Source organism: Lontra canadensis, unplaced genomic scaffold (assembly GCF_010015895.1).
Source record: "Lontra canadensis isolate GAN:19392208 unplaced genomic scaffold, GSC_riverotter_1.0 scaffold125, whole genome shotgun sequence".
Lineage (NCBI taxonomy): Eukaryota > Metazoa > Chordata > Mammalia > Carnivora > Mustelidae > Lontra > Lontra canadensis.
Genome location: NW_022631119.1, coordinates 5,612,814 through 5,640,743, shown reverse-complemented (window position 1 = coordinate 5,640,743; position 27,930 = coordinate 5,612,814). Strand labels below are relative to the sequence as shown.

General features: G+C 48.2%; 2 protein-coding genes and 1 long non-coding RNA gene across 5 annotated transcripts in view; 2 read left to right on the top strand and 1 right to left on the bottom strand.

The window, feature by feature from the left end:
• SPTBN4 (spectrin beta, non-erythrocytic 4) overlaps positions 1–12,076 on the bottom strand; it is a 70,412-nt gene extending 58,336 nt beyond the window's left edge. Inside the window, exons 1-2 of one of the 2 annotated variants that reach the window (XM_032842170.1) lie at positions 12,033–12,076; positions 9,851–10,037 (exon numbers count right to left, since the gene is read on the bottom strand). In XM_032842170.1, coding sequence (XP_032698061.1) covers positions 9,851–10,022 — 172 coding nt within the window. In that variant the 5' untranslated portion in view covers positions 10,023–10,037; positions 12,033–12,076. Of the gene's footprint in view, positions 1–9,850; positions 10,038–11,249; positions 11,301–12,032 lie in introns of those variants that run through there. The other variant, XM_032842169.1, reaches the window with a different exon arrangement.
• LOC116857761 lies at positions 370–1,934 on the top strand. The gene is made up of 3 exons (XR_004380797.1): positions 370–411; positions 541–712; positions 1,897–1,934. It is a non-coding gene; the product is annotated as an uncharacterized LOC116857761 (long non-coding RNA).
• A 1,481-nt stretch (positions 12,077–13,557) lies between the features above and the next one.
• On the top strand, positions 13,558–26,862 carry BLVRB (biliverdin reductase B). Of its 2 annotated transcripts, none has more exons than XM_032842177.1 (5): positions 13,558–13,772; positions 21,990–22,154; positions 22,291–22,380; positions 23,496–23,624; positions 26,600–26,862. In XM_032842177.1, exons 1-5 carry the CDS (start codon positions 13,673–13,675, stop codon positions 26,755–26,757), a joined length of 642 nt encoding a protein of 213 aa, XP_032698068.1. In that variant the 5' UTR covers positions 13,558–13,672; the 3' UTR covers positions 26,758–26,862. The 2 variants fall into 2 exon arrangements, with proteins under 2 accessions (XP_032698068.1, XP_032698069.1); XM_032842178.1 differs by having other exon boundaries at positions 13,560–13,751.
• Positions 26,863–27,930: the final 1,068 nt, after the last annotated feature.

The following is a 27,930-nucleotide window of genomic DNA, read 5'->3' as shown; positions in this document are numbered from 1 at the left end:
TTTTTAATTTTTAATTTTTATTTATTTATTTGACAGAGAGAGCACACACAAGCAGGGGGAGCAGCAGGCAGGGGGAGAAGGAAAAGCAGGTTCTCCATTGAGCAGGGAGCCTAATGCAGGACTCGATCCCAGGACCCTGGAATCATGACCTGAGCCAAAGGCAGATGCTTAACCGACTGAGCCACACAGGCACCCCTATTTTTTCTTTTTTAAAAAGGATTTTATTTATTTCCTTGAGAGAGAGAGAGAGAGAACAAGCCAGGGAGGGGCAGAGGGAGAGGGACAAGTAGACTCTATGCTGAGTAGGGAGCCCGACGTGGGGCTTGACCCCATCACCCATGCGATCATGACCTGAGCTGAATGAAACCAAAAGCTGGACACTTAACAACTGAGCCACCCAGGCGCCCCTCGGTGAGTCTTTTTATCATCTGTACTTTCTCCGCAACTTTGTGTGGATCTATGATTATTTCCCAATTTAAAGTGTTACCAGATCAGGAAGCTACTACCTGGCCTCCCTTTCTCTTCCCCTGACTCCCACAGGCTTGAAAACAAGGTCCACAGGGCACAGGACAGAAGAAGGTTGACTGCTTGGACCAGAGCCTCCCCTGCCCATGATGCTGCTCGTGTTAGAATTATCCAGGAGGGAGACATAAACCTCTATCTCCTTTACGGTGTTGCATTGCTGGGTCTGTTGCAACGGCTCAGGGGCACGGTATGCATTTCATTACTAAAAAAACTTAATTATCATACTTCTAAGTTTCCTATTAGTGCAGGAAGCAAGATTTGAATAGCCAGTCTGTTTCCCTTTTTAACTGAAATTTCTCAATAATTTATTTTTTCAAAAAATTTACCTTTTGTAATATTTTTAATAAAGATTTTATTTATTTATTCATTTATGAGAGATAGAGCACGAACAAGCAAGTAGAGGGGAGGAGCAGAGGGAGAGGGCCAAGCAGACTCCCTACTGAGCACGGAACCAGACACGCGGCTCGATCCCACCACCCAGAAATCATGACCTGAATTGAAATCAAGAGTCAGATGCTTAAGACTGAGCCTCCCAGGTGCCCCCATGATATTATTTTTGTTATTAAGTAAACTCTACCCCCAACATGGGGCTCGAACTCATGACCCAGAGATCAGGAGTCTCATGCTGTACTAACTGAGCCAGCCAAGAGCCCTTTTTGTAATATTAAATACTGCATGTGATTCTGGCAGTGAAACATACGTACATTGCTAGAAAATATCCACTGACTGTCCTGTTTTTGTTTTGTTTTGTTTTGTTTTTTAACTTTAAACAAGATCTTGAATGTTTACTTCTCATTTGAAAGTAAATACGCAGGGGTGCCTGGGTGGCTCAGTGGGTTGGGCCTCTGCCTTCAGCTCAGGTCATGATCTCAGGGTCCTGCATCGGTCTCTCTGCTCTGTGGGGAGCCTGCTTCTCCCTCTCTCTCTGCCTGCCTCTCTGCCTACTTGTGATCTCTCTCTCTCTGTCAAATAAATAAATGAAAACTTTAAAAAAAAAAAAGAAAGTGATTATGCAGAAATTAATAGTAAATCCATAAGAAATATCTTGTTTATTTAAATTACTTGTTTATTTTAAATTACTTGTTTATCTTGTTTATTTTAATTAATTATTGGGGGCACCTGGGTGGCTCATTCAGTTAAGTATCTGCCTTCGGCTCAGATCATGATCCCAGGGTCCTGGGATAGAACCCCGCATCAGGCTCCCTGCTCAGCAGAGATCGTGCTTCTCCCTCTCCCTCTGCTACTCCCCCTGCTTGTGTTCTCTCTCTCTGTCAAATAAATAAATAAACTCTATATAAAAAAAGAAACAAAACAGTGTGGGTGGGGCACCTGGGTGGCTCAGTCAATTAAGCTTTGGACTCTTGGTTTCAGCTCAGATCCTGGATCTCACGAGCTGTGAGATCAGCCCTACAGTAGTCTGCACGCTCAGCGGGGAGTCAGCTTGAAGATTCAATCCCTCTGCCCCTCCCCCCACTCTCATGCGTGCTCACTTTCCCTCAAATAAATATTTTTCTTTTTTTAAGATTTTATTTCTTTCTTTGTTTATTTGTTTACTTATTTATTTATTTGACAGAGAAAGGACAAGCAGGGGGAGCAACAGAGGGAAAGGGAGAAGCAGGGAGCCAGATATGGGACTCAATCCCAGGACCCTGGGGTCATGACCTGAGCCGAAGGCAGATGCTTAACCGACTGAACCACCCAGGTGCCCCTAAATAAAGAAACCTTAAATTAAGGAAGAAAAAGAAAAAAGAAAAACCACAGTGGAGGTGAAACCAGATATGTCCCCAAGTGCCCCTTCTGACCTCAGATGACACTGAATGTTTACTGTGCTGGTGAGTGTGTTTGGCTACCATGCCCCTCGGGTGCCTGCCTCTACTGTTCTGCACGTGCTCTGGGTCCGGGGAGACTGCCCGTGGGGGCTGTTACGAATGAGCTCTGCAGCACTCAAAGACCTCAGACCCTGTGTTGGGTTTGGCTAGCAGGAGATTAGAGGAAAAGGGGGTAGCACACCTGGGTGGCTCAGCCGGTTGAGTGTCTGACTCTTGAGTTGGGCTCAGGTCAGGTCATGATCTCAGGGTCCTGAGATCGAGCCCTGAGCCGCGAGTTAGGGTCTGCGCTCAGCTGAAAGTCTCCTTGAGATTCTCCCTCTCTCTCTGCATGGTCTCTCTCGATCACGCAAGTAAATAAATTAAATTAAAAAAAAAAAAAAGAGGAGAAAGGAAGGGCTGAGAGATTTATTCCCTCCCTGCTTACATCAGCACCTGGTTCCTCTCTCTAAACCCCCAAGTTGGGAGCCCTCACCACTCCCTGCCCTGCCCCAGTCCCTGGTGTGTCCACTGGCCTTGTAGGTTCCCATATCCTTGGCCACACCTCTGTAATTAGTCCCTTCATTAAGTTATCCTCAATTTTACCCCCTTGAGGGGAGCCATCTGCTTCCTGCCGTGACTCTAGCTGTCCAAGCCAAATGACAACCGTCCTACCCCTGCCATTGTGTTCATAGTAAGTTGTCATTTTTTTATATAACTATTTTTTAAGATTGCATTTATTTATTTGGCAGAGGAAGGAGAAGTGTTTTTGCTGAGCAGGAAGCCTGACACGGAACTCAATCCTAGGACCCTGAGATCATGCCCTGAGCCCAAGGTAGACGCTTAACCAACTGCACCACCCAGGCATCCCGTGAGTTGTCATTTATATGTCTTCTCTGCTGTGGTAGTCCCTAGTCAGAGGCAAAACACATTTCCTTAGAATAAGATTTCAACATATTCTTCTCTTTCATACACTGAGATTTTCACAGAGCTGAGGAATAACTAACTATGCTTTTATCCATTGTGGGTTAAGGGGAAAGGCTATAGTGACACTTAGCATGTCAATGATGTTTGGCTACTGGTCTGAGAAAAGTTAGGAAGCCATGAGTAGTGGTGGAAATGTGCCTGCTGGTGGGAGTTACACACTGGGGCAGCCATCTTGGAAGCCATCAGAGTCAAATGAAATTAGGGCAAACCCTCATGACAGAGCAGTTCTTTCCCTGTGCCTAAGTCCTATAAACTTTTCCATGCTGGTTTATAGGGAGGATGGAGGAGGATGTCCAATGCAATGTTATTTGGGGGGTAGGGGGTAGGGGCAGGTTGGGGGTTCGAGAAAGCCTTGTTGTCCATCACTGGGAAAATTGGATACGGTGAGTTCATACTATAGCCTCCACGTAGCAGTTATGAGCAGTAAAGTTGAAGCACACACCGCCACATGGCTGAGCCTTTCCTTTTTTTAAGATTTTTATTTTATTTTACTTGAGAGAGAGAGGGCACAAGTGGGGAGTGACAGAGGGAGAAGGAAGAGAGAATCCCAAGCATACTCCATGATCAATGGGGAGCCTGTCCCAGGGTTTGATCCCAGGACCTTGAGATCATGACCCAAACTGAAATCAAGAGTCAGACTCTTAACCGACTGAGCCCCCCAGGTGCCCTCACATGGCTGAGTCTTAAGGTATAGTGCTGAATGGGGAAACAATGCAAAAACTGCAATCTTAGGGGCATCTGGCTGGCTCAGTGGGTAGAGCATGGGACTCTTGATCTCGGCGTTGGGAGTTCAAGCCCCATGTTGGGCATAGAGCTTACTTAAAAACAAAAACCTGCGATCTAGAATATGCTAAAACCTTCACCAGTCAGCAATGTTTGCATGCACAAATTCATGTACATAGAACTCTCGGATTTTTAACCTTGAAATTGCAGTTCAGTAGGGAAAAGAAAGTCTTTTCAATAAATGAAATGGAGTCGACTGGATTTGCATGTGGCAAAAATAAGAACCTTGACTGACACTCCACACTGTACACAGTAATAAATACAGTAAATATCAGCTGGCTTATAAGTCTAAATGTGAAAGGATCAAATAAGACCTTTAGAAGAAAACATCAAAAAATATCACCAGGGGCGCCTGGGTGGCTCAGTGAGTTTAGCCTCTGTCTTCGACTCAGGTCATGGTCTCAGGGTCCTGGGATCAAGCCCCACATCGGGCTCTCTGCTCAGCGGGGAGCCTGCTTCCTGCCCCCTGTCTGCCTGCTTCTCTGCCTACTGGTGATCTCTGTCAAATAAATAAATAAAATCTTAAAAGAAAAAAAAAGCGTTCCTTAAAAAAAAAATCTCTATGACCTTGAAGTAAGCAAAGATTTCTTCAAACACTAAGTGTTAGCCACACAGGAAATAATTATTAATGATTTGATTAGACTATATTTAAATTAAGAAATACTGTTCATCAGGGAGCCTGGGTGGCTCAGTCAGTTAAGCCTCTGCCTTCTGTGTCAGGTCATGATCTCAGAGTCCTAGGATCAAAGCCCACATTATCGGGCTCCCTGCTCAGCAGGGAGTCTGGTTCCTCCTCTCCTTCTGCCCCTCCCCCTTCTCGTGCTCTCCCTCTCTCAAATAAATAAATAAAATCTTAAAAAAAAAAAAAAGAAACACTGGTCATCAAGAGGCAACCTTGAAAGAATAAAAAGACAAGCCACACAGTGGGAGAATATATTCACAACACATCTATCTGACAAAGGACTTGTACCCAGGATATATAAGAATTCCCATAAAACAATGAGAAAAAGGAAGGAAAATTAAAATACAAATAGGTAAATGACTTGACCAGGCACTTCACAGGAAGCTATCCAAATAGTCAGTAAACATATGAAAAGCGGGGTGCCTGGGTGGCTCAGTGGGTTAAGCCTCTGCCAGGGTCCTGGGATCTAGCCCTGTATCAGGCTCTCTGCTCAGCAAGGAGCCTGCTTCCTCCTCTCTCTCTGCCTGCCTCTCTGTCTACTTGTGATCTCTGTCTGTCAAATAAATATATAAAATCTTTAAAAACAAAACAAAACATATGAAAAGCCAGTCAACTTCACTAGTTGTTATTAGTGACCAGGAAAATGTAAATTAAAACCACGATGGAATGCACACCCATCAGAACGGCTAAAATAAAAAAGACTGACCATCCGAAGGGTTGGAGGTACAGTAAGTGACTCCCTCATACACAGCTGGTGGGAATACAAAATGACACAAACTGGCAGTTTCCACTCAAGTTTGATATACACCTACCCTATGACCCAACACTTTCCCTCCTGGGTGGAAATGAAGGCTTACGCCCACCAAAAAGGTACTGTAGTAGAACATTTAAAGAAGCAACAGTTTGTAATAGTTTGAAACACCGGGAATTACGGGTTTGCAATAGTTTAGCTTGGGATAACCCTAAAAGAGGAGTAATCCTAATCCTCATCAACCTGTAAATGGATAAACTATGGCACAGGCACACTGTAGAATACTATACAGCAATGAAAAGGGAGACCCAACAAGGACAGAGAGACATGGTCGAATCTTATCAGCACAGTGGTGAGTGAATGAAGCCAGACACAAAGGGGTACATGCTTTAGGATTCTATTCATATGAAGTTCAAACACCAGTCTAACCAGGGTGTGCTCTTAGAAGTTAGCATAGTGTTTACTCTTGCGATGTAGTGAGAGAGGCAGCCTGAGGAGGGCTTCCCTGGGGCAGTCATATTCTGTTTCCTTATCTGGGGATTGGTTACCAGAGGGTGCTCGCTTGTGGAAATGCTGGACACTCACGATTTATCTGCCTTTTTGTGTGCATGTCATACTTTAATGAACAGTTAAAATATATGTATACATGCACACTAATTAGCAATGCACATTTTGCAAAATCATCGGCATGCAAAGATAATCATTTGCATTAAAACTATCAGAATGGGGGCGCCTGGGTGGCTCAGGTCATGATCTCAGGGTCCTGGGATCGAGTCTCGCATCAGGCTCTCTGCTCAGCGGGGAGCTCGCTTCCTCCTCTCTCTCTCTGCCTGCCTCTCTGCCTACTTGTGATCTCTTTCTGTCAAATAAATAAATAAAATCTTAAAAAAAAAAGCTATCAGAATGGGGGGGGCCTGATGTTTCAGTCTATTAAGTGACTGACTCTTAATTTCAGCTCAGGTCTTCATCTCAGGGTGGTGGGATCGAACCCCACAGTGGTCTCTGTGTTGAGTGTGGAGCCGGCCTGGGGTTCTCTCTCCCTCTGTCTCTGCCCCTCCTCCAACCCCGCTAGAGCACATGCATGCATGTTCTCTCTCTAAAAAAAAAAATTAAAAATAAGCAGATAGACTGTTCTTCAAACAAACAAACAAATGATTAGAATGGTTGCCCATAGGGGAGAAGGCATTGGTGTGAGATGTGGGAATAGGGGCACCTGGTTGGCTCAGTTGGTAGAACACAAGAGTTTTCATCTTGGGATTTTGAGTTCAAGCCCCACGTTGGGCATAGAGGTTCCTTTTCTAAAAATGTTAAAAAGCAAAGAGAGTAAATGAACAGATGAAGAGGAGGAGAGGATCCTCCCATAGACTGATAAGGACAACAAGCCACAAACTGGGGAACATCATTAAGGGAACTCTCTTGAGCATGGGGTCCAGACAATTTTCTCAAACGTGTTCCTACAAAAGCATGTTACTCAGGACTCTGCTCAAAGGTTTGGACTTATAGTTTGAATAGAGAAAAAGCATGAGAGAAAAACTATAAGGAAACGGATGCAAAAGAAAATGCACCCTAACGATCTATGTCACAATGTAAGGATTTTGAACAGCAACATCATTTAAACAGCATAAACAGCATCCTGAAGTTACTTTAAGCTGAATCTTTTTTTTTAAAGATTTTATTGATTGGGGCACCTGGGTGGCTCAGTGGGTTAAAGCCTCTGCCTTTGGCTCAGGTCATGATCTCAGGGTCCTGGGATCAAGCCCTGCATCAGGCTCTCTGCTCAGCAGGGAGCCTGCTCCCCCCACCCCCGCCTGCCTCTCTGCCTATGTGATCTCTGTCTGTCAAATAAATCAATAAAATCTTTTAAAAAAAAAGATTTTATTGATTTATTTGAGAAAGAGTGAGCATGGGCTGGGTGAAGAGACAGGGGGAGAGAGAGAAGCAGACTCCCTGTTGAGCAGGGAGTCCAACAAAGGGCTCAATCCCAGGACCCTGGGATCATGAACTGAGCTGAAGGCAGACGCTTAACAACTGAGCCACCCAGGCGCCCCAAGCTGACTGTTAACTGATTTTACACTTTGGTTCTGGAGTCCAGTATAACGTGTTTTAGTTTTAGAGAACTGTAGGCATGAGAGACAGAAACAGAGTTGTGGGTTTGTTGCATTTAGGAAAATTATAGATATAATAATTTAAGTAGACACAGGGAGTGTATGAGAATTTTTTTTTTCTTACAGGGAACCAATTATTTCCCTGGACTGGATGTTTATCTGTCTGTGGTATTTGGCACTGATGTTCTTCTCAGATGCGAAGAGTCCTTGATCCCCACATTACCACATCCCACCTCTGCTTAAACTCTTACCATAGCTCTCCAGTGCCCTCACACCCTGCATGGTGGCTTATAGGGTCCTCAGGCTCTGACTCCCACTGCCTCCTTTCTCACTGTCATTTCCTCATTACTTCAATCTAGCCACTCCCAAGTTTTGAAGGTCTTACATATGCTGTTCCCTCTGCCTGGAATACTCTTCCACTCTCCACGCCAGAGTTCACTATTATTCATCCTTTTGGGGCTCATCTTCAGTACCTCCTCCTCCAGGAAGCCCTCTGGCTTCCTCCAGGGCAGTCCCCTGGACTGAAGCAGGGGCGTCATCTGTGCTTTCCCTTTCCAGACCATCCAGGCCCTGACCACTCAGGGTCATCACTCTCTGGCTGGATCTAACTCTCTCAGTGGCCTGGGAGCCCTAGGAGCTGGCTCAGTCACCATCATGTCCCTCATATTGTCCAACACAGGTCAGGCACAGAGCAGGCACTGAATAAATATTTTGTGGATGAGATCATAGTTTTTAAGGCTCAAAGAGTCTGATACTATGTTTTTTTTAAGATTTTTATTTATTTTATTTGACAGACAGAGATCACAAGTAGGCAGAGGCAGGCAGAGAGGGAGGAAGGGAAGCAGGCTCCCTGCTGAGCAGAGAGCCCGATGATGCGGGGCTTGATCCCAGGACCCTGGGATCATGACCTGAGCCAAAGGCAGAGGCATTAACCCACTGAGCCATGCAGACCCCCGTCTGATACTATGATTTTAAGTTTCCGAAAATACATTTTATACCATTCTATGGCAATCTGTGAATTAATATTAGTTCAGACATTGTGGCACATACAGATTTTTTTTTTTTCCCAGTTGGGAAATTCTGGATAAACATCACAGCTAGCAATCTGGGGCCCACGTTTCCCCATGGCTGGTGCTGGTGTTCAGGACACTGCTTTCCAGCTGACCATGATCCCCAGTCTACTCTTTCATTCCTGTCACCTGTTGCCCAGATGCCCTCGGGTTGGACATCACTGTTCAAAATCTTATAATTATGAAGTTCCAAGAATCTTAGTAGCAAAGATCCCATGATTGTCAAATGTTGAGTTACTAAAATTCTTGAGATTCTCAGGGAACTGATTCCGACCTTAGGGTTTTAAGATTTCATGATTACTACAATCTATAGTTTCTGTTTCTAACATTCTGTGTTCCCGAGATAACAAAGGTCCCAAGGGTCTAATATTTTAAAGGCTTAAGGCTAATGATTATGAAGTTACATGGCTCTGAAGGTTCTTTGGGTCTTTCTTTGCTCATAGTTTTGATTTGTTTTTCATATTTATTTATTTTAAAGATTTTATTTATTTATTTGTCAGAGAGAGAGTGCACAGGTCGGGGGAGTGGCAGGCAGAGAGAAACAGACTCCTCGCTGAGCAAGGAGCCCAACACCACAGGGCTCCATCCCAGTTCCCTGGGATCATGACCTGAGCCGAAGGCAGATGCTTAACCTCATTTCTAAAGGCCTCAAGTTGGAAGAATCCCTGAGCATGACATTCCAAGGTCCAAAAATCTAGTATTTCAGCATCTTGAGATCCTAAGGAAGTATGCTTATAAAATCCCACATTTCTGAACTCTACTTTTCTAAGGCAGCCCTGCCCCAGCCAGTATCCACCAGCCACATGTGGCTATTTAAATTTAAATTAATTAAAACGAAATACAATAAAAAATTCGGTCCCTCAAGAAGCACTGGCCACACTTCAAGTGCTTACAGCCACAAGTACTAGTGATTAGTGGTTCATATATTGGACATCACAGATAGAGAACGTTTTCCTGTCACTGAGAAACGTTCCATTCATTGGATGCTGCTGGTCTAGAGATTCACATGCAAAGGGTCTGTGACTCTCTTTCCCATCCTCCAGGCCACCAAGGTTCTTGACCGAGGAGATACCCAGACACCAGCCCAGCAGCCTCTTCCCCTCCCCTCCCTTCTCCCTCTCACCCAGCCCTCCTCCAGGTACCTGCCAAGGCCTTGATCCGGGAGCACTCAAAGAGCGATGCGGCCGCTGTGGAGGCTGCTGGTTGCTCCCGCTCCCAGCCCCGATCAGGACTCTCCCAGCGGGCTGCAGGGTTGTTGTTGTTGGGGGCCGGGAGGCCCTCCATGTTGTCCACTTCCCCTGGAACCTGCGCCATCGGGGAAGGTGAGGCCTGGGGAGGAGCAGAGGCACATTAGGCTAGAAACAGAGCCTGAGCTCAGAGGTCCTGCTTCTAACAGTTTCCCTGTCTCTCAAGTAGACAGACTACTACTGACAGTCACTTTCGCCCAGGCCACTTCTCAGGGCGGTGGCAAAGCACCCAGCTTAGCACTCGGCGCAGGGTAGGGGCTCACCAAATTGTCCCTGTATTATTGTTAGAACGATGACACTGTTATCGGAAGAACTCTCCAATGCAGTAAGAACAAAATTAACATTTATCGAGCATTTGTGCTGTCCCCAGGACTTTATATGCATTATCTTATTTAATTCCTACAAGTTTAATTCCCTAGAGATATGCTAGTCTTTGGCCTATTTTAGAGAGGAGGTCGCAAAGCTAGTGGGTAGCCAGAGTTCAAATGCAGGTACTGTGATCAAATGACTGCATTAAACAGCCCCAATTTTTCATCCTTATAACCTTGTCCTTTGCCATATAACTCCTGACCGTTCTTCTACTGTAGTGATAGGAAAATCAGAGGAGTGTCCCCTGACAACCTTGACTCTGGGTTTGGCCCCATGACTAGCTTTGATCAACAGGATTGGGGGAAATGCCAGCGAATTCTGAGCCTAAAACTCAGGAGACCACATGTTTTTGCTTGTGCTTGATTGTGAGGGTGAGGAAAACGTTGTTGGCATAGTCCTGGTCTAAGGGCCCAGTCACTAAAGCCAAGGCCAGCTATAGCCACCAACACTGCTCCCAACACCACATCCCACACATAAGCATAAGGCCAGCTGAGCCAGCCTAAGTCACCGACCTCAGACTTGATGGTTAAATAAACGCTCAGTGTTTTAAGACACTGAGTTTGGGGGTGGTTCCTTAGGCAGCATTATTGTGGCAACAGCAAGCTGACATATTGTCGGATCCAGAGCTAGACTCTAGAACACTGCCAGATTGCAAATATGAAATTTAAGGGGATGGGAGACATCAGATACATCTCCTCCTCCCTCCAGGCTCCCTGATTCCAAGACTAAGAAAGGAGGGAATGGTGGGGAGATCACTGTCCTTCTCAAAAACTCAGACATTTGACAACTCAGATTGTAGGAAAGCAGGGCCCAGGTCTTGGTCAGTGTAGTGGAGGTTGTCCCTTTTGGTGGACACTGCAAAATCCCCTGTTATTCTTCTCTCCTTCCGTGGAAAGCTGTAAGTCGGCGCATGGCTGCTACTTACCACCTGTGCGACCTTGGCCAGTCACTTCCTCTCTCTAGGCCTCAGTTTGTTTTGTTCATCTGTAAAACGGTAATGGTAACAGTGCCCATTTCCTAGGGATGTTTGTAGATGAAATGAGTTAATAATGCAGGGAACATGGTATCTGGTTCATGCAAGCCCTTGATACATGGTCCTTGCTATTATTATTCCTCTGGTCACATATCTTGGCAAACCAAAGTGCCTGTGTTGGAGTCAGACAGACATGAGTTCAAGCCCTGCTTTATTTCCGCTTTAACTTGGTCTCTCTGCCTCAGTTTCTCTCCCTGTTAAAACAGCTGTTTCCTCGGTGGAGGATACTTGGGGATGGGGAGGTACTTAACACTTGGTGAGCTGTCAGCTCCAGGAAGAGCCCTAGCCATTACCCAATTGAATGGAGAAGGAAGGGAGAAGAGGGAGATGGGGGAGGTGGAGAGAGGTGTCCTGCGGCCCCAGCAAAGGCTCCAGGCTGGGGGTGGGAAAAAAATCGATGCTTTAACCATTCCAAGGCCGTGTCTCTCTCTCCCTGCAGTCTAGTCACTGCTCGCAAGGAGGGGGCCTGGGAAGGACAAGGCCCGGGTGGAAGACCCACGCATGGCGCGGAGACTGGCTGGGCTGAGGGGTGGGGGTGCATTCTGCCCTGGACCCGTCCCCTCCTCCAGCTGGGGGGACCCTAGGGGCTCAGGCCATGCCCACAGCGCGCGGGGGAGGGATGCTGGGCAGGTGGGGAGATGCTGCAGGGAGGGGCTATCACCCCACGCCGCTCACCTGGGCCCGCAGCCGCCGGTGCCGCTGTCTCCGCTGCTCGCAGAGCCCGACCGCCCTCCCTGTCGGCGTCCGTGGCCCGGCCCGGCCCGGCCCGGCTCTGCTCGGCCCCGCCGGCCCCGCCGCTCGACCAGATCCGCATGCGCCGCCGCCGCCGCTGCCGCGCCTCCCCCGCTCGCGCGGCCGCCGCGCTTGGCGCGCCCCCGGGACCCCCTCCCGCCTGCGGTCCCCCACCTCCTCGGCCGCCTGCAGCGCTGGCCCACGCGCGGTCACACACCGAGTCACAGCACTCGCGGGGCCAGAGGTAGCGTCACCCACAGCCACGCACCCTCACGGGGTCACACACTCCCACACTGGCACACACACACACAGGGTCACATACAGCGTCGCAAACACGACCCACAGCCACACATTCACACAGTATCACCCCCTACGGTGTCACACAGAGTCAAACATTCAAACTCAGACGCAGTCACACGCTCACATGGGGTCCCACACTGGCACAGTGCCCGACAGCCTCACACATAGTGACACACTAGAATAGTGCCGCCACCACCCACGCTGTGTCACACACAAGCACGCAAATGTCATACACTGTCGCACACTGCCATGGGGTCACAAGCAGTCACAAGCAGGTCACACACAGCTTCGCAATCACAGTGTCACACACATTTTTACACACTCAAACTTGTCACACCAGTCACACACGTGTCACACATCCTGTAACTGTCACACACTCATACGTCATGCAGTCACAAGAAGTCACAAATAGCATCACAAGAACGGTTAATACCCACAGTCACACACTCAAATAGGGTCACGGTCACACATCCCAACATGATACGTGGGGTGTCATACGCTGTCACTGTCTAACAGTCACACACTCCCATAAAACACATCTCACACATGTCCCACACCAAATCCCCCAGCTTCATGGATGCATACAGCATCACAGACAGACACAGTGTCATCCGCAGTGACACCACAAGGTCACAAAAGAACATCATGAAGGCTTGCCACACGTGATGTCACATGCGGTCTCATAATGTAACATAGTGCTACACACAGAGGTTGGCACATGGTGTCACCCACAGACTTGCTCTCCCTTGGGGTTACTCACAGTCCCAGAGTCACATGGGCACACATACACACAGTTACAGGGTCACACCCTCCTTCCCTCACTTTCTTCCCTTGCAGCTTCCAGAAAGCCTTTGGGCACAGTGCGAACCCCAGGTCAGCCTCAGGCCCTAGGAGAGGGGGTGTGAGCTAGGCGAGGCCTGTGGGCGGGGCCCGAGTTTCGCCCCGCCTCCGGCTGGAGCGCAGAGGCGGGGCACCAGGTCCACCCACGCTCCTCCCAGTTGGCCAGATACGGCCACGCCTCCCAGCCTAAGTGACAGGCGGAGAGAACGGTGCCGGGCGGCAGGCAGAGGCGTGCAGCCTACTACGACCCGCCCGCCGCGTTCTTCCTGGCTAGAGGCGCGGCCTGTTTGGCCCAGAGGCAAGCTGAGGCGTGGCCTTCTGTCCCTGCCCCGCCCCCTCTCTCCCGCCTGAGAAGGACTGAGAGGGCGGCCAGGCAGTCAGTAGATTCCCGGTTCCCGCGCGTCGTGCAACTCCGTGGCCTCGCACCCCCACGACTCCGCAGAATGGCCGTCAAGAAGATTGCCATCTTCGGCGCCACGGGCAGGACCGGGCTCACCACGCTGGCGCAGGCGGTGCAAGCAGGCATGAGCTGGGGTGGGCGGGGGATGTCAACGGGGTGCACGTGCAGCGCATTAGGAAGGGGCCTCCTGAGGCTGGTTGGGCCATCAGTGCTTTGGTTTGTGACCTAGGGGCAAAGCAGGTGGCTACGGGGACAGAAGTGGGGGATGCTGTGAGATCCAATTTTATGTGAGTCCAAGGACTAGGAATTGGCCCTGGGAGGCAAGGGGGGACTCCAGTGACAGGTTTAAATACAGTGCTCTTAGGAAACGTTGTTATTGTAGTTTTGGTGGTTGTTAGCACACCCAGCGAAGGCTTCCTCAGCCAGGCAGCGGCTTGCCTCTCAGCGCCTACCGATCTTCCCCAGTGTTAAATCCTCACCGCCCTCAGAACCAATATCACTTCATTTGACAGGGGAGAAAACTGAGGCACAGAGAGTGGCTTGCCCAATATCAGACCGCTGGAAAGTGGTGGTGCTGGGATTTGAACCCAGCCTGTGCTCTTAACTGCCAACGAAAGTCCACGGGTTCCTGGCCGTGGCACCAAGGCTGGAAGTGGAGACTTCTGGGGGGGGCCGGTTGCTGGGAGCACCTAATGAAAAAAGCATAGCAGAGACATAGGTGAAGACTTGGGCTCTGGTCGTGGGAAAGTGGGTGAGAGCTAGAAATTCACAGTTGTCTCAAGAAAGGGGATAAGCACCCCGCAGCCTCCCTGCCTCCACCATCCAGACTTCACCAACCCCCAGTAGGGCCTGGGACTTCCAGATATAGGGCCCCACCCTTGCTGGTCTCAGTGACTCTGAAGATATTAGCTATCTGGGTGCCCCAAAGGGGTGGAGGCTGCTAGGATCCCACTCTGATGTCTCATAGCCCAGCCCACCCTCTGCACACTCTGCCTGAGAGTTCCTTGTCAGGCCCACTGCTCACCCCTTCTCCAAAAAGACCTAGGGAGGATCTTGATTTGTGGGGAGGGTGGAAAGAAATTTGTGGATAAGCATTTCTGGGGGAGGAAGTAAGAGGGAGAAGTTTAGAGGTGCTGAGTCACCATGAGGATCTGGATTCTCATGTGACTCCCTTACCCTTAATCCTGAATTCCATGAACTGCGTTTGTCTGCCCTGCTGGGCACAATTGGGACTGCACCCCCAGGCAATTGAGAGCTGAGGCCTAGGGGAGGCCCTGCCTTCTCACTGTGGCTCTGACAAGTCTCTTCAGAGCCACAGTGAACCCCTGAGCCTCACTGTCCCCTTCAGAAGAGCTTGACTGAATTGGGACTTTATTTACCTCAGTGATTCTATGAGGCTCATTCTAGCCTGCCCGCATACCAATCCCAGCTCTAACACTTACCATCTACGTAGTCAAATGCCTTATCATCTGTGTGCCTGGATAGCTGGAAAGTGGGAATAAAACTAGTAGCGCTTGCTCCTGGGCGCTTGCAATGATTAAATGAGATAATATATGCAAAATGTGCAGAACCATGTTCAGTATATAGTTGGTGCTCAGTAAGCCTTCTGTAGGCTAAGTAAACTCATAGTCGTGTGAACCCGGCTTAGTTGCCTAAAATTGCCTCAATTTCTCCATCTTCAAAATGGGCAGAAAATACCTTTTAGGGTTGTTGCAATCTGGTGCTTTTCAAACTGTGGGTGACAGCGAGTTCTGAAATATACTTAGTTGGTCACAAAGGTGTCAGAGTGTATCACATGTTGAATATTGGTGTTATGAACCTTCTTTCAGTTACCTATGCATGGATTTGTATATACTGGGTTAGGCTTTGATATTCATTTTGTACTGAGGATTGAGATCAAAAAAGCCTAAAAGGGGCATGACCTCTGTAACGTACTCTCAGATCGTTAGGAAAAAAAATGTGTGTTTATGTATAAATGTATTTATATATATACGTATACAATTATGTTATGTATTATACACACACACAGAAAGATAAAGCAAAAGCAAGCATGAGAATTGAGGTCTTGCAACTTTCCTAGGTGTCTAAATTTATTTCAAAATAAAAAATTAAGAGAAAAATATCAAGTAAGGGATTTGTAAAAAAAAAAAAAAAAGAAGAAGAAGAAGAAGAAGGAAGAAGTTTTGGAAGTACCATCCAAATGCTCTGTTTTCTAAAGGGTAAAAATCTGTAAATTCTAAAACACTGCTGTTTGGTATGGTGGCCACTGATCACATGTGGCTATTGAAAATTCCATTTAAATGTGGGTTGTGTTAAAAAAATTTTTTGGAAAAAAAAATACCATTCGTCCATAGAAAGAGCTTAGCACAGCACTTGGCCTGTAAGAGGTTCTCCGTAAATGTCACTAATTAGCAAAAATAGAACACTAATGGGCACCCTTGTACTGAGCCTGTGTCCAAGTTCTCACTCTCCAGGAGGACATTTTTCTCCCCCAGAATACCCGGAATTTACTAGGGTCCGTTTTAACCATTGGTAGTTAACCAATGCCTACATTGGCTCCCCGATGTGTATGAGTACAGCACAGGTTTTGTGTCATTCCCTTAAGAAAGGTGGTCACTGGACGCCTGGGTGGCTCAGTTGGTTAAGCAGCTGCCTTCGGCTCAGGTCATGATCCCAGCGTCCTGGGATGGAGTCCCGCATCGGCTCCTTGCTCAGTGGGGAGCCTGCTTCTCCCTCTGACTCTGCCTGCCAATCTGTCTGCCTGTGCTCGCTCTCGCGCTCTCTCTCTCTGACAAATAAATAAAATCAAAAAAAAAAAAAAAAAGAAAGGTGGTCACACGGGATGGGGATACTGGGATTTTTCGTTTTCACGCTAGAGGGGAGACTGGGGTCCAATCAGGGAAGGTGTTTCCTGTGATTCCTCAGCTAGTAAGTGGCAGAGTTGGAACCTAGGTCCATAGGGCAGTAAAGCCTGCACTTTTGTGTTTACCAAACCCCAGGGAGATGGTGGCAAATATGACGATGTCCCCAGAACTGCAGGGCCATTGATTTACTCCAGGGCAGTGTAAGTGACAGAGGACCATGGCAGAGGACACCCAAGTAGCCGGTGGCCCCGGGGAAAGGAGAAGGGTGCTCAAGGCAGAGGGGGCAGCACGTGCAAAGGCCAGGAGGCAGGAAACAACATGATGGATTTGGGGAACTGAAAGAGGTGCAGTGGGTGAAGAGGGCAGTGGGTCCAGAGCAGGCTGGAGAGGAGAGGCCAGACCCCGAGGGACTGGAAGGCTGTCATGAGGAGCATAGACTTTATCTCAGGGCACTGTGGGGAAGGGCATCATGGGAGGGATACGAGCAGGAGGGGACTTCAGTGTAATTGTGGAAAGCTCTGCCTGGCTGCCATGTGGAATACGGATGGGAGGGGGTGAGACAGGGGCCAGGAACCCAGGGAGGCCTAGACCAGGACAGGAAATAACATTCTTTTTTTTTTTTTTTAAGGGTTTATTTATTTTTTTGACAGAGAGAAAGAGCGCACAAGCAGGGCAAGCAGCAGAGAGAGGGGGAGAATCAGGCTCCCTGCTGATCAGGAACTCTGACACAGGACTAGATCCCAGGACACTGAGATCATGACCCGAGCTGAAGGCGAACTCTTAACTGACTGAGCCACCCAGGCCCCCAGGAAATAACATTCTGAGATGATTAAAAATTGCGGGAACAGCCAGCACCCACAAATCACTCATTCCTGTGCCAGGCACTCCCCTAAACTTTTCATTTGTCTTAGCTTCATACTTTTTTTTTTTTGAACATTTTATTTATTTGAGGGGCGCCTCGATGGCTCATTGGGTTAAAGCCTCTGCCTTCAGCTCAGGTCATGATCCCAGGGTCCTGGGATGGAGCCCTGCATCGGGCTCTCTGCTCAGCGGGGGGCCTGCTTCCCCCGCCCCTCAGCCTGCCTCTCTGCCTACTTGTGATCTCTGTCTGTCAAATAAATAAATAAAATATTTTTTAAAAAATATTTTATTTATTTGAGAGAGAAAGAGAATGAGAGAGAGAGAGGGAAAGAGAGAGAGAGAGAGAAAGAGAGAGAGAGAGAGCATGAGACGGGGGAGGGTCAGAGGGAGAAGCTGACTCCCTACCCAGCAGGGAGCCCAATGCAGGACTCCATCCCGGGACTCCAGGACCATGTCCTGAGCTGAAGACGGCAGCTGCTTAACCAACTGAGCCACCCAGGTGCCCAAGTTTCATACTTTTATAACAGCTTTGTTTTGTTCAGATTTCCTTCACATCCCATATAATTCACCCGCCTGAAGTATACAACTTAGTGCTTTCTGGCCTAATCACAGAGTTGTGCAGACACCATCCCAATTAATTTAGAACATTTTCATCAACCCCAAAAGAAATACCTAGGAGTCACCACCACCCCCCATTTTTCTTCTCAACCTCTCCCCCAGCTGTGGGCAACTACTCATCTACTTTCTGTTTGTATGGATTTGCCTGTTTTGGGACGTTCCGAATAAATGGAATCCTACACAGGGACGCCTGGGTGGCTCAGTTGGCTAAGTGGCTGCCTTCGGCTTGGGTCAGGATCCCAGCATCCTGGGATCGAGTCCCACATCAGGCTCCTTGCTCAGCAGGGAGCTTGCTTCTCCCTCTGCCTGCCGCTCTCCCTGCCTGTGCTCTCTCTCTCTCTCTCTCTCTCTCCGACAAATATATAAAAATAAAATCTTTAAATGGAATCCTACACTATCTGGTTCTTTGTGCCTGGCTTTTTTCACTTAGCAAAAAAACATTTTTTCAAGGTGTATCTATGTTGTAGCATGTGTCAGTATGTCCTTTCTTTCCATCATTGGATACTGTTATGTACATTGTATGGATAGACCACATTTTATTCATCCATGTGGTTGAGGGACATTTCCACTTCGGGCTATTGTGAATAATGCCTCTGTGGACTTTGACCTACTAATTTTTATGTGAACGTATGTCTTCAGTTCCCTTGGGCTTATACCTAGGAGTGGAAAGGCTGAGTCATCTGGTAACTCCATGTATTTTTGTTGTTGTTGTTTTTGTTTTTGGAGATTTTATTTATTTATTTGACAGAGAGAGAGATATCACAAGTAAGCAGAGAGGCGGGTGGCGGGAAGCGGGGGAGGAGGGTGGCGGGAAGCAGGCTCCCTGCTGAGCAGAGAGCCCAATGCCGGGCTCCATCCCAGGACCTTGAGATCATGACCTGAGCAGAAGGCAGAGGCTTTAACCCACTGAGCCACCCAGGCACCCCAGATAACTCCATTTTTATTCTTTAGAGGAACTACCAGACTTTTCCAAAACAGCTGCAGCATCAGCACACCCAAAAGTAGTGTATGAGGGTTTCAATTTCTCATGTGTGCACCAATATTTAATGTCTGTCTTTTTTTATTACCCATTCTAGTGGATGTGGAGTTGTATCTCAGTGGTTTTGATTTGCATTTCCTTGATGACCAGTGATGTTGAGTGTCTTTCCACATATTTATTGGCCAGTGTATCTTCCTTGGAGAAATCTCTATTCGGATATTTTGCCCAATTTTTAACTGGGTTGTTTATCTTTTTATTTCTGAGGTGTAGAAGTTCTTTATATATCTTAAATACAAGTTCCTTATCAGAAGTATGACTTGCAAAAGTTTCCTCCCATTCTATGGATTATCTTTTCGCTTTCTTGACGGTGTCCTTGAAGCACACAAGTTTTTAATTTTGATGATGTCAGTATGTCTGTGTTTTCTTCGGTGGCTTGTGTTTTTCATGTCATAGCTAAGAAACTATTGCCTGATCCAAAGTCACAAAGATTTACAGCTGTGTTTTTTTTTCTAAGTTTTTTTTTTTTTTTTTAATGGTTTTAGCTCTTACATTTAGGTCTGTGGTCATTTTGAGTTAATTTTCATATATGGTGTGAGGTAGGGATCTGACTTCATTCTTTTTACAGATGGATATCCAGTTGCCCCAGCATCATTTGTTGAAAAAATTGGGGCGCCTGGGTGGTTCAGTGGGTTAAAGCCTGTGCCTTCGGCTCAGGTCATGATCCCAGAGTCCTGGGATCAAGCCTCGAATCGGGCTCTCTGCTCAGCAGGGAGCCTGCTTCCCCCTCTCTCTCTCCCTGCCTCTCTGCCTACTTGTGACCTCTCTCTCTCTCTCAAGTAAATAAATAAAATCTTTAAAAAAAGAAAAGAAAAGGGGCGCCTGGGTGGCTCAGTGGGTTAAGCCTCTGCCTTCTGCTCAGGTCATGATCTCAGGGTCCTGGGATCGAGTCCCACATCGGGCTCTCTGCTCAGCAGGGAGCCTGCTTCCCTCTCTCTCTCTGCCTGCCTCTCTGTCTACTTGTGATCTTTCTCTGTCAAATAAATAAATAAAATCTTTAAAAAAAAAAAAAAAAAGAAAAGAAAAGACTATCCTTTCCCCCGTTGAATTGTCCCGGCACACTTGCCAAAAATCACCTGACCACGTTAAGCCTTTTGATACATTATTTAAATCTACATTAACCCTGTAAGGTAGAGACTATTATTAGTGTGCCTTTATAAATGAAGTCCCTAAGGCCAAGAGAGGCTAAGTGACTTGCCCCTTGTCATACAGCTAGCTAGTGGTGGGGCTGCAGTTCAAACCCAGTGTTACTTTGAGCGTTAAATGAATTAATATATGTGAAAAGTTGTATAAATATTATCTTTATCATCATCTTTGCCCCAGAGTGTTCAAATCTCCCATCATTTTTATTTATTTATTTATTTATTTATTTATTTTAAACATGTTGGGTTTTTTCCTTTTTTTATTATTTTTTAAGACTTTATTTATTTGACAGAGAGAGAGAAAGCACAAGTAGGCAGAGCAGCAGTAGAGGGTGAAGGAGAAGCAGGCTCCTCACTGAGCAGAGAGCCGCATGGAGGGCTTGATCCCAGGACTTTGGGATCATGACCAGAGCTGAAGGCAAATGCTTAACCAACTGAGCCACCCAGGAACCCCTTTGTTGCATTTCTGTTTCAAACATGCACAAGACATCCTCTTCCCAGCGTCCAGTAATGTTTAGCACATGGTGGACCTCTCAGTAGTAGTAGTAATACCTGTTTTCTTGCATGCCACTTCTCTATAAACTCTCAATAGGGTTACAGGCAGGTCTGCGAGGAGGTCAAAGGCCTTCATCAAATAGGTTACAGGGTTGGGCAGCGAGGTCTGCGGTGAGGTGCGAGCATCGGCACTGGGGCTTGGGGTCCCTGCCCTTGTCCCAGCTGTCCAGCATGGTGGCAGCAGCGTGGGGGGGGCTCTGCTATCTCACATGTGATCCTTTCCCGTCATTTGTTTTTGAGAAATACATGAGGACAGAAGTGGAACAATGTTGTTTTTCCTTTTCTCGTTTTCCAAATAATTAAGTACTTCACGTGTTTCAGTTCTTTGTGGTCCATATTCGTTTGGATAAATCATATTGTCCTTGATTTTTCCAGTGAGCTGTCTCAGTCAGCTCAGGTGCCTGTAACAAAATACCGTTGACTGGTGACTTCAATGATAAACATTTATTTCTCATAGTTCTGGAGACTGAGAAGTCCAAGATAAGGTATCAATAGATTTGGCTTCTGGTGAGGACCCTCTTCCAGGATTCCACACAGCTCACTTCTTGCTGTGCCTCACCTGGTGAACAGAGTGTGCTGGTCTCTCTTCCACTTTCTTTTTATTTATTTCTTTCCTTCTTTTTTTTTTTTCTTTAAGATTTTATTTTGGGGCACCTGGGTGGCTCACTCGGCTAAGCGTCTGCCTTCGGCTCAGGTCATGATACCAGGTCCTGGGATCGAGTCCCACATTGGGCTCCTTGCTCAGTGGGGAGCCTGCTTCTCCCTCTGCCTGCTGTCCCTCCTGCTTGTGCACTCTCTGACTCTTGTCAAATAAATAAAATCTTTAAAAAATACACAAAATGGATGTGTATGTGTGGGGACATAGAGTTACTCAAAATACTTTGGGAGGGGACATACCAAGATGGTATGTCCATTTTAATGACCACTTAGACTGAGCCCTTCAGAAGTAAGCCTGGAGGACTAATCGCATCACTGGGCAACCTTTGGGCAACTTATGTTTTCCTCTATACCTCAGTTTCCTCCAGGACCAAGGATAGGGGGCATAGACCACTGGGATGCTAGGCTTTAACCCTGTAGTTGCTAGAGAGTGGAGCCTTCTGGGAGTTTTGGGGAGGCCCTTGGAGGCAGGTTGTTTACAAACTGGCATGAAGGTATTGCCACCTCACAGGGGGCCTGGGGGGTGATTTGGGGGTTCGTGGCACCCTCTAGGACCCAGCTCCTGGAGCCTGGGGGTGCCAGTCCACAAGCCTACTGACGTGCCTTTCTGTCCTTCTTTGCCCACAGGTTATGAGGTGACAGTGCTGGTGCGGGACGCCTCCAGGCTGCCCCCAGAGGGGCCCCAGCCGGCCCATGTGGTAGTGGGTGATGTTCTCCATGCGGCCGATGTAGACAAGACTGTGGCTGGGCAGGATGCCGTCATCGTGCTGCTGGGCACCCGCAATGACCTCAGTACTGGGCCCCCCCTCTGCCCACGGCCCACCCCTGGGCCTCGGCCCCCAGCACCACCCCCGCCCCCGGCCCCACCCCTGCCACCCCTGCCACCACCGCCGCCTGCTAGTGACAGCCACTCTCTGTCCCCTCTAAGGTCCTACCACAGTTATGTCCGAGGGCGCCCGGAACATTGTGGCGGCCATGAAGGCCCATGGCGTGGACAAGGTCGTGGCGTGCACCTCGGGTGGGTGGTGGGGTCATAGGGATGGGACTGAAGGGTTGGGTGGGGGTAGGTCCTGGACAGGCAGCCAAGGGGCTTCTGCAAGGTGGCATTGGAGCCATCCCAAGTTACTCTGCATTTATTGAGCACTAACTGTGCATGAACCTTGCTGGGTGATGCTGGGGACACAGTGGAGACCAATACATCCCTGGGCTCTGTACTCCTGGGTCTCGTAGGTGGGAAGGAAGTGGTGAACAGCCCCATTGCCGCACAGTGGTAGGCCCCAGAAGTCGGGGCCAAGATGGAGCAACACAGGCAGAGGGAAAAGGGCCAGAACAGGAGAAACCCTGAGGTGGCCCCTGACCCAGCCCGGGAGGAGGGCAGGGAAAGCCTCCTGCAGGAAAGAACAGAGCCTGGCTTACGCAGACCAGGTCTGTCCTCTCACAGAGTTCCCCCATTTATGAGGAGAGGGACATTAAACAAATGCTTGCCTCAAATCGTCCAAAGGACAGGGTTCATAACAGGGACAGCTAAAGCGAACAGCATTTACTGAGCACTGACCATGTGCTAGGCACCATCTGAGGCCTTAGGGACGAATGCCACTTAATCCTCACCAAATTCTGAGTATCTACACTCACAGAGGCACATGCTAGGTGCTCAGTTAACAGAAGCAGTTCTTATGCCCTGTTGCATGGAAGGCGGAGGAAGCCCAGGGAGGCCCACCAGCTGTGCTGAGTTCATACAGATCATGATCATGGCTGGCTGTGTCTCCACGGTCTCCACGCCTTGCCCCTGTGTTTCATCCTCCCCAGGAAGGGAAGCAACCTGGGGTTGGGGGGCAGAGGGATCAGTAGGTGCAAAGGCTCTGAGGTGGGAGCATGGCGGGGGCAGAGTATGTGAAAGGGAGTGTTGGGTGGGCAGACCAGGGAGGAGGCAGATAGGTAACTGGACAGGAGCAGGTGGGGAGAGATGTGATCAGCCCTTGGGTGGCCGTCAGGAAGCCAGGAGGCTGGGCCAAATGCAAGGCCGTGGAGAGCCCCTGTAGGGTTTTGTCCTGGCCTAAGGCTGGCAGGCTGTGTGGCCTGGGCAGTCTGTGTTCAAGCTTTGGCTCACCATGCCCGGTGTTCCCTCCACCCCAGCCTTCCTTCTGTGGGACCCAACCAAGGTGCCCCCACGACTGCAGGACGTGACCGATGACCATATCCGGATGCACAAGGTGCTGCAGGAATCGGGCCTGAAGTACGTGGCGGTGATGCCACCACACATAGGTGAGTGGGTCTGGGACCTGGTAGCAGGGTCACCACCAGCTCGCCCTCTCCTGTCTGCAGGAGAGGTCCACCAGGGCTTCCCCAGCCGGTCTAAAATTGCAGGCCTTCCCCTTTCACTTTCTCTTCTCTGTCTTGCTTGCTTTTGTCTCTTTTCTGACACCTTTTTGCCTCGCTCTGTTGAACCAACCACCCCAAGTTCAGAAATGTAAAACAACGCTTATTTATTATTATTATTATTATTTGAAGTGAGTTACTGGGGCTAACCCATCTTCAAGGGAAGGGGACTTCCCTTTCACCACACAGAGCATATCATTCCTTTCTTTTCTTTTTTAAGATTTTATTTATTTATTTATTTATTTATTTATTTATTCAACAGAGAGAGCGCGCGCACAAGTAGGCAGAGCGGCAGGCAGAGAGAGAGGAGCAGACTCCCCGCTGAGCAAGGATGCGGGGCTCCATCCCAGGACCCTGGGATCATGACCTGAGCCGAAGGCAGACGCTTAACCTACTGAGCCACCCAGGCACCCCATATCATTACTTTACTTATCTTATTTAGTGTGTGCCTCTATCACTAGGATGTTAACTCTTTGAAGGCAGGGATTTTGTCTAATTTCAATCACAGCTGTGTTCCCACTGCCCAGAACAGGGCTCAGCATATAGTAGACACTCAGTAAATATTTGTCTGATGAATTAATCCAGAGGAACCACACTTCCCAGTGGTGTTGTGGAGAGGATCAAAAACTATACCTACTATACCTACCTACATCCTCTTTTCCTCTCCCAGGTCTGGAATCCTCCTTGAGAGACACACAGAGTCAGACTCAGGGAGACATTCATTCAGTTACTCATTCATTTCACAAATGTCTCTTGCATACAGAGTGTGTGCCCTTGTGACAAAGTCACAACATGAGCAGGGGGCAACAGAGAGAGGGAGAAGCAGACTCCCTGCTGAGCAGGGCACCTGACACAGGGCTCGATCCCAGGACCTCTAGATCATGACCTGAGCTGAAGGCAGGTACTTAACCTGCTTAGCCACCCAGGCGCCCCTGCTTTGAGCAGTTCTACTTTGCCCTCTGCCTCCTGGGACCCCTGACAGGAGGAGGCCTGCACACATTCGAGAGGGTCAAATAAAGTTCAGTGTTTAGGTTCAGTTCAGGCCCCTCCTGGGACCAGAATCCTAACCTTTGACTCAGTGGCAGTGGTGAGGCTGCAGGGTGAAGCTGGGTCAAAATCCCAGCCCTGGCACCAGGTGGACCTCGGGCCCATGGCCTCTGGCCTTGGTTTTGTCGTCTCTGAACAGAGTACGTATTACAGAGTGTCTGTGCATATCTTGATCTCCCGGGTTTGAAGTGAAACCCAAAGACATCATGCCTCAAAAGTATTGAACACATAGTACCATTCTAAAAAAAGGGAGGGGAGTAAATATATCTATTTAAATATATGTATGTTAAAAATGGGGGTATATATGTATAAATATATACATATTTTAAACTTTTTTTCTGAAAAAAAAACCCAAGAAATTTTATTTTTTAAGAAATTTTTAAAAATTAAAAAAATTTTTTTTTTCTGGCTGAATCATTTGAGAGTACGGTCCAGACCTTGTCACACTCCACTCCTAGGACATCAGTAGGCATCTCCCAAGAAGAAAAGTCTTCGGGAATGACCCTCTGTACCTATAGTGCACCAAGGGAATGGATCTTAACTCTAACCACGTCATTTAGTGTCCATGCCATAGTCAATAATCAGATTTTTCGGGGCGCCTGGCGGCTCAGTGGGTTAAGCCTCGCCTTCACCTCAGGTCATGACCTCAGGGTTCTGGGATCGAGCCCCACATCGGGTTCTCTGCTCATCAGGGAGCCTGCTTCCCCCTCTCTCTCTGCCTGCCTCTCTGCCTACTGGTGATCTCTCTCTCTGTGTGTCAAATAAATAAGATCTTTTAAAAAAAAGTGTTCAGATTTCTCCAACCGTCAAGAAATATTGGAATGCCTGCATGGCTCAGTTGGAAGAGCTGCAATTCTTGATCTTGGGGTTGTGGGTTCAAGCCCCACATTGGGGCAGAGATTACTTATCTTGGGTGCAGAGATTACTTAAAAGTAAAATCCTTAAAAAAATGTAAAAATATATATATACTTAAGTGTTCCCTCCCTACAAAATCAGGATCCAACCAAGGATCGTGGGTTGTGTGCTATGTCACCTTGAATCTGGAACAATCCTCCATCTCTTTTTTGAAATATGTCTCATAAAATTAACCAAGCCAAGTATCTTTCTAAATATCCCATGTTCTGGATTTCTCTGCTTGTTTTCTCTCAGGCTCAGATTAAACACTGTTGGCAGGAATGCCGCTTGAGAGAGGGTGTATGTTTTTTCGTGCACATGGTTCCAGGTTGCCCCTGCACCAGTAGGCTGAGTTCAGTCCCTCAGTTAAGTTGGTCACTGTCAGAGTTTTTTAACTATCATAGTGGAGCCAACAGATGCCCTCCTAACGGCCAGGTTATGCCTCCAGATGTAAGGACCCAGAGCAAATCTAGCCTTTGCCACTGGGAAGTCACCCTTTGCAAGCCTGGGGTTGACTTTATCTCCTGCGGATTCAGTTTGCTCATGGGTAGCATTGAGTTATTAACCGTTCCTAGCCTAGGCCCTGCTTTTTTTCTCTCCTTGTAACATATTGTCTATTTTACTCTCTTATTTGTTGCCTTTTCCCAGGGAACCTCTGCATGCAAAGGGCAGGGGTTCTTGTATGTTTCCTCCCTTGCTGGTTGCTCAGCACCTGACTCCTAATAGGCCATCAATAAGGATTTGTCGAATGAATGAAGTAAGGGGTATAGACTGGCATCCTCCATGTTTGTAAGGGTTTCATACATCATTGACTCTTACACCTTCTGGGCTGGGGATGCTGTAAGCACTCAGGAGTGATCATGTGCTGTGGAGAGGGGAAAAGACATGGGCTTCACCCATCCCGTGTCCTTACCTTGCAGGAGACCAGCCGCTGACAGGGGCCTACACGGTGACCCTGGATGGACGAGGGCCCTCCAGGGTCATCTCCAAACACGACTTGGGCCACTTCATGCTGAGCTGCCTCACCACCGATAAGTACGACGGGCACAACACCTACCCCTCCCACCAGTATGACTAGGGCTGTGACCCTGTCCGGGAGGACAGCATTCTGGGAAATGGAGAACAGAGGAAAGGAGTAAATAAACCTTGAGCCAAGAGCTTCAAATTGTTCTACAAGAACCAACTCTTGTGACTCTTCCACTGTCTGGCTTTGTGTGGGTGATTCGGAGTCTCTATCTGCCTCTGGGGAAGGTTTTCATTCATGTATTTGTCTGGCCCCGTGCTAGAGACCAGGGGAGGAGCTTGAAGACCCAGGGGTGACCTGAGCTTCACAGATCTCACAGTCCAGGGAGGAAGACACCCTGGCCTGCGAAGTGACAACCCAGAGAGGCCACAGCTCTGAAGGAGGAAGCCCAGATGGCTGAGAGAACTATCTGACAAAGCTTGGGGAGCAAAGAAGTTAATAATACTCCTCCACTCAGAGGGGAGAAGTGGTCGGCCCCAAGAGGCTGTTACATGGAAGCTAAACCAGGCAGAATCATTATAAAAAGGTTGAGCTTTATTCTGAGGTTCTGTGTAAGGAGTGGAGCAGGAGAGAGGTGGGGAGTGGGCACAGTCAGATTTGTGTTTTATAAAGCTGCCCTTGGCTGCTGGGTCAAGGGATACCAAGACAGAGAGAGGCCTTGAGCCAGACAAGAGAGTGGGCATGAGTGGAGTGGACAGTCCATGACGGGGGTGGAGGGGTAGAGATGGAGGAAGAAGCTAAGAGCTAGAACCTGGAGACAGGGTTACAGTGGGGCCACTCTAACATGAAGGGGAGTGCAGGGGGGATTGGAAAAGGGGCAGGTTTGGGAGGGGGAAGAATGACCCCTTCCTAATCATGTCCCTCTTTGATATCTACTGTCCCCTGCCCTTGTTCCCCAGAGGCACCTTTCCCACCTCTGAGTGAGCCACTCCTTCCTCCCTACCTCCAGCCTCCCCCAACCCTACCTACCCACCCAACACCTTTTCCTTTCCCCTACAAAAAAAAAAAAAAAATCCATTCCATTCCTATATTGTTTCTGCAAGCAGCGGGATGACTGGTTGATAAATTCCGACCAATGAGAACTGGTCTGAAGAGCCTTAAACCTCCCCCCTCCTCTTGGTGAAACTTGTGGGGGTGGGGCACGACTGGTTCAGGCTTTGGGGCACTAGCCCTGTTTTGCTGTTTTTTGTTTTGTTTTGTTTTGTTTTATGCCCTCTTGCTCTTTCT

What these genes read in the sequence shown, in the direction of transcription:
- BLVRB (XM_032842177.1), top strand. Translation starts at nt 13,673, where the DNA reads ATGGCCGTCAAGAAGATTGCCATCTTCGGCGCCACGGGCAGGACCGGG. An exon ending in GGGCACCCGCAATGACCTCA is followed by an intron (nt 22,155 to 22,290) that starts GTACTGGGCCCC and finishes GTCCCCTCTAAG; the next exon opens with GTCCTACCACAGTTATGTCC. An exon ending in GGTCGTGGCGTGCACCTCGG is followed by an intron (nt 22,381 to 23,495) that starts GTGGGTGGTGGG and finishes CCTCCACCCCAG; the next exon opens with CCTTCCTTCTGTGGGACCCA.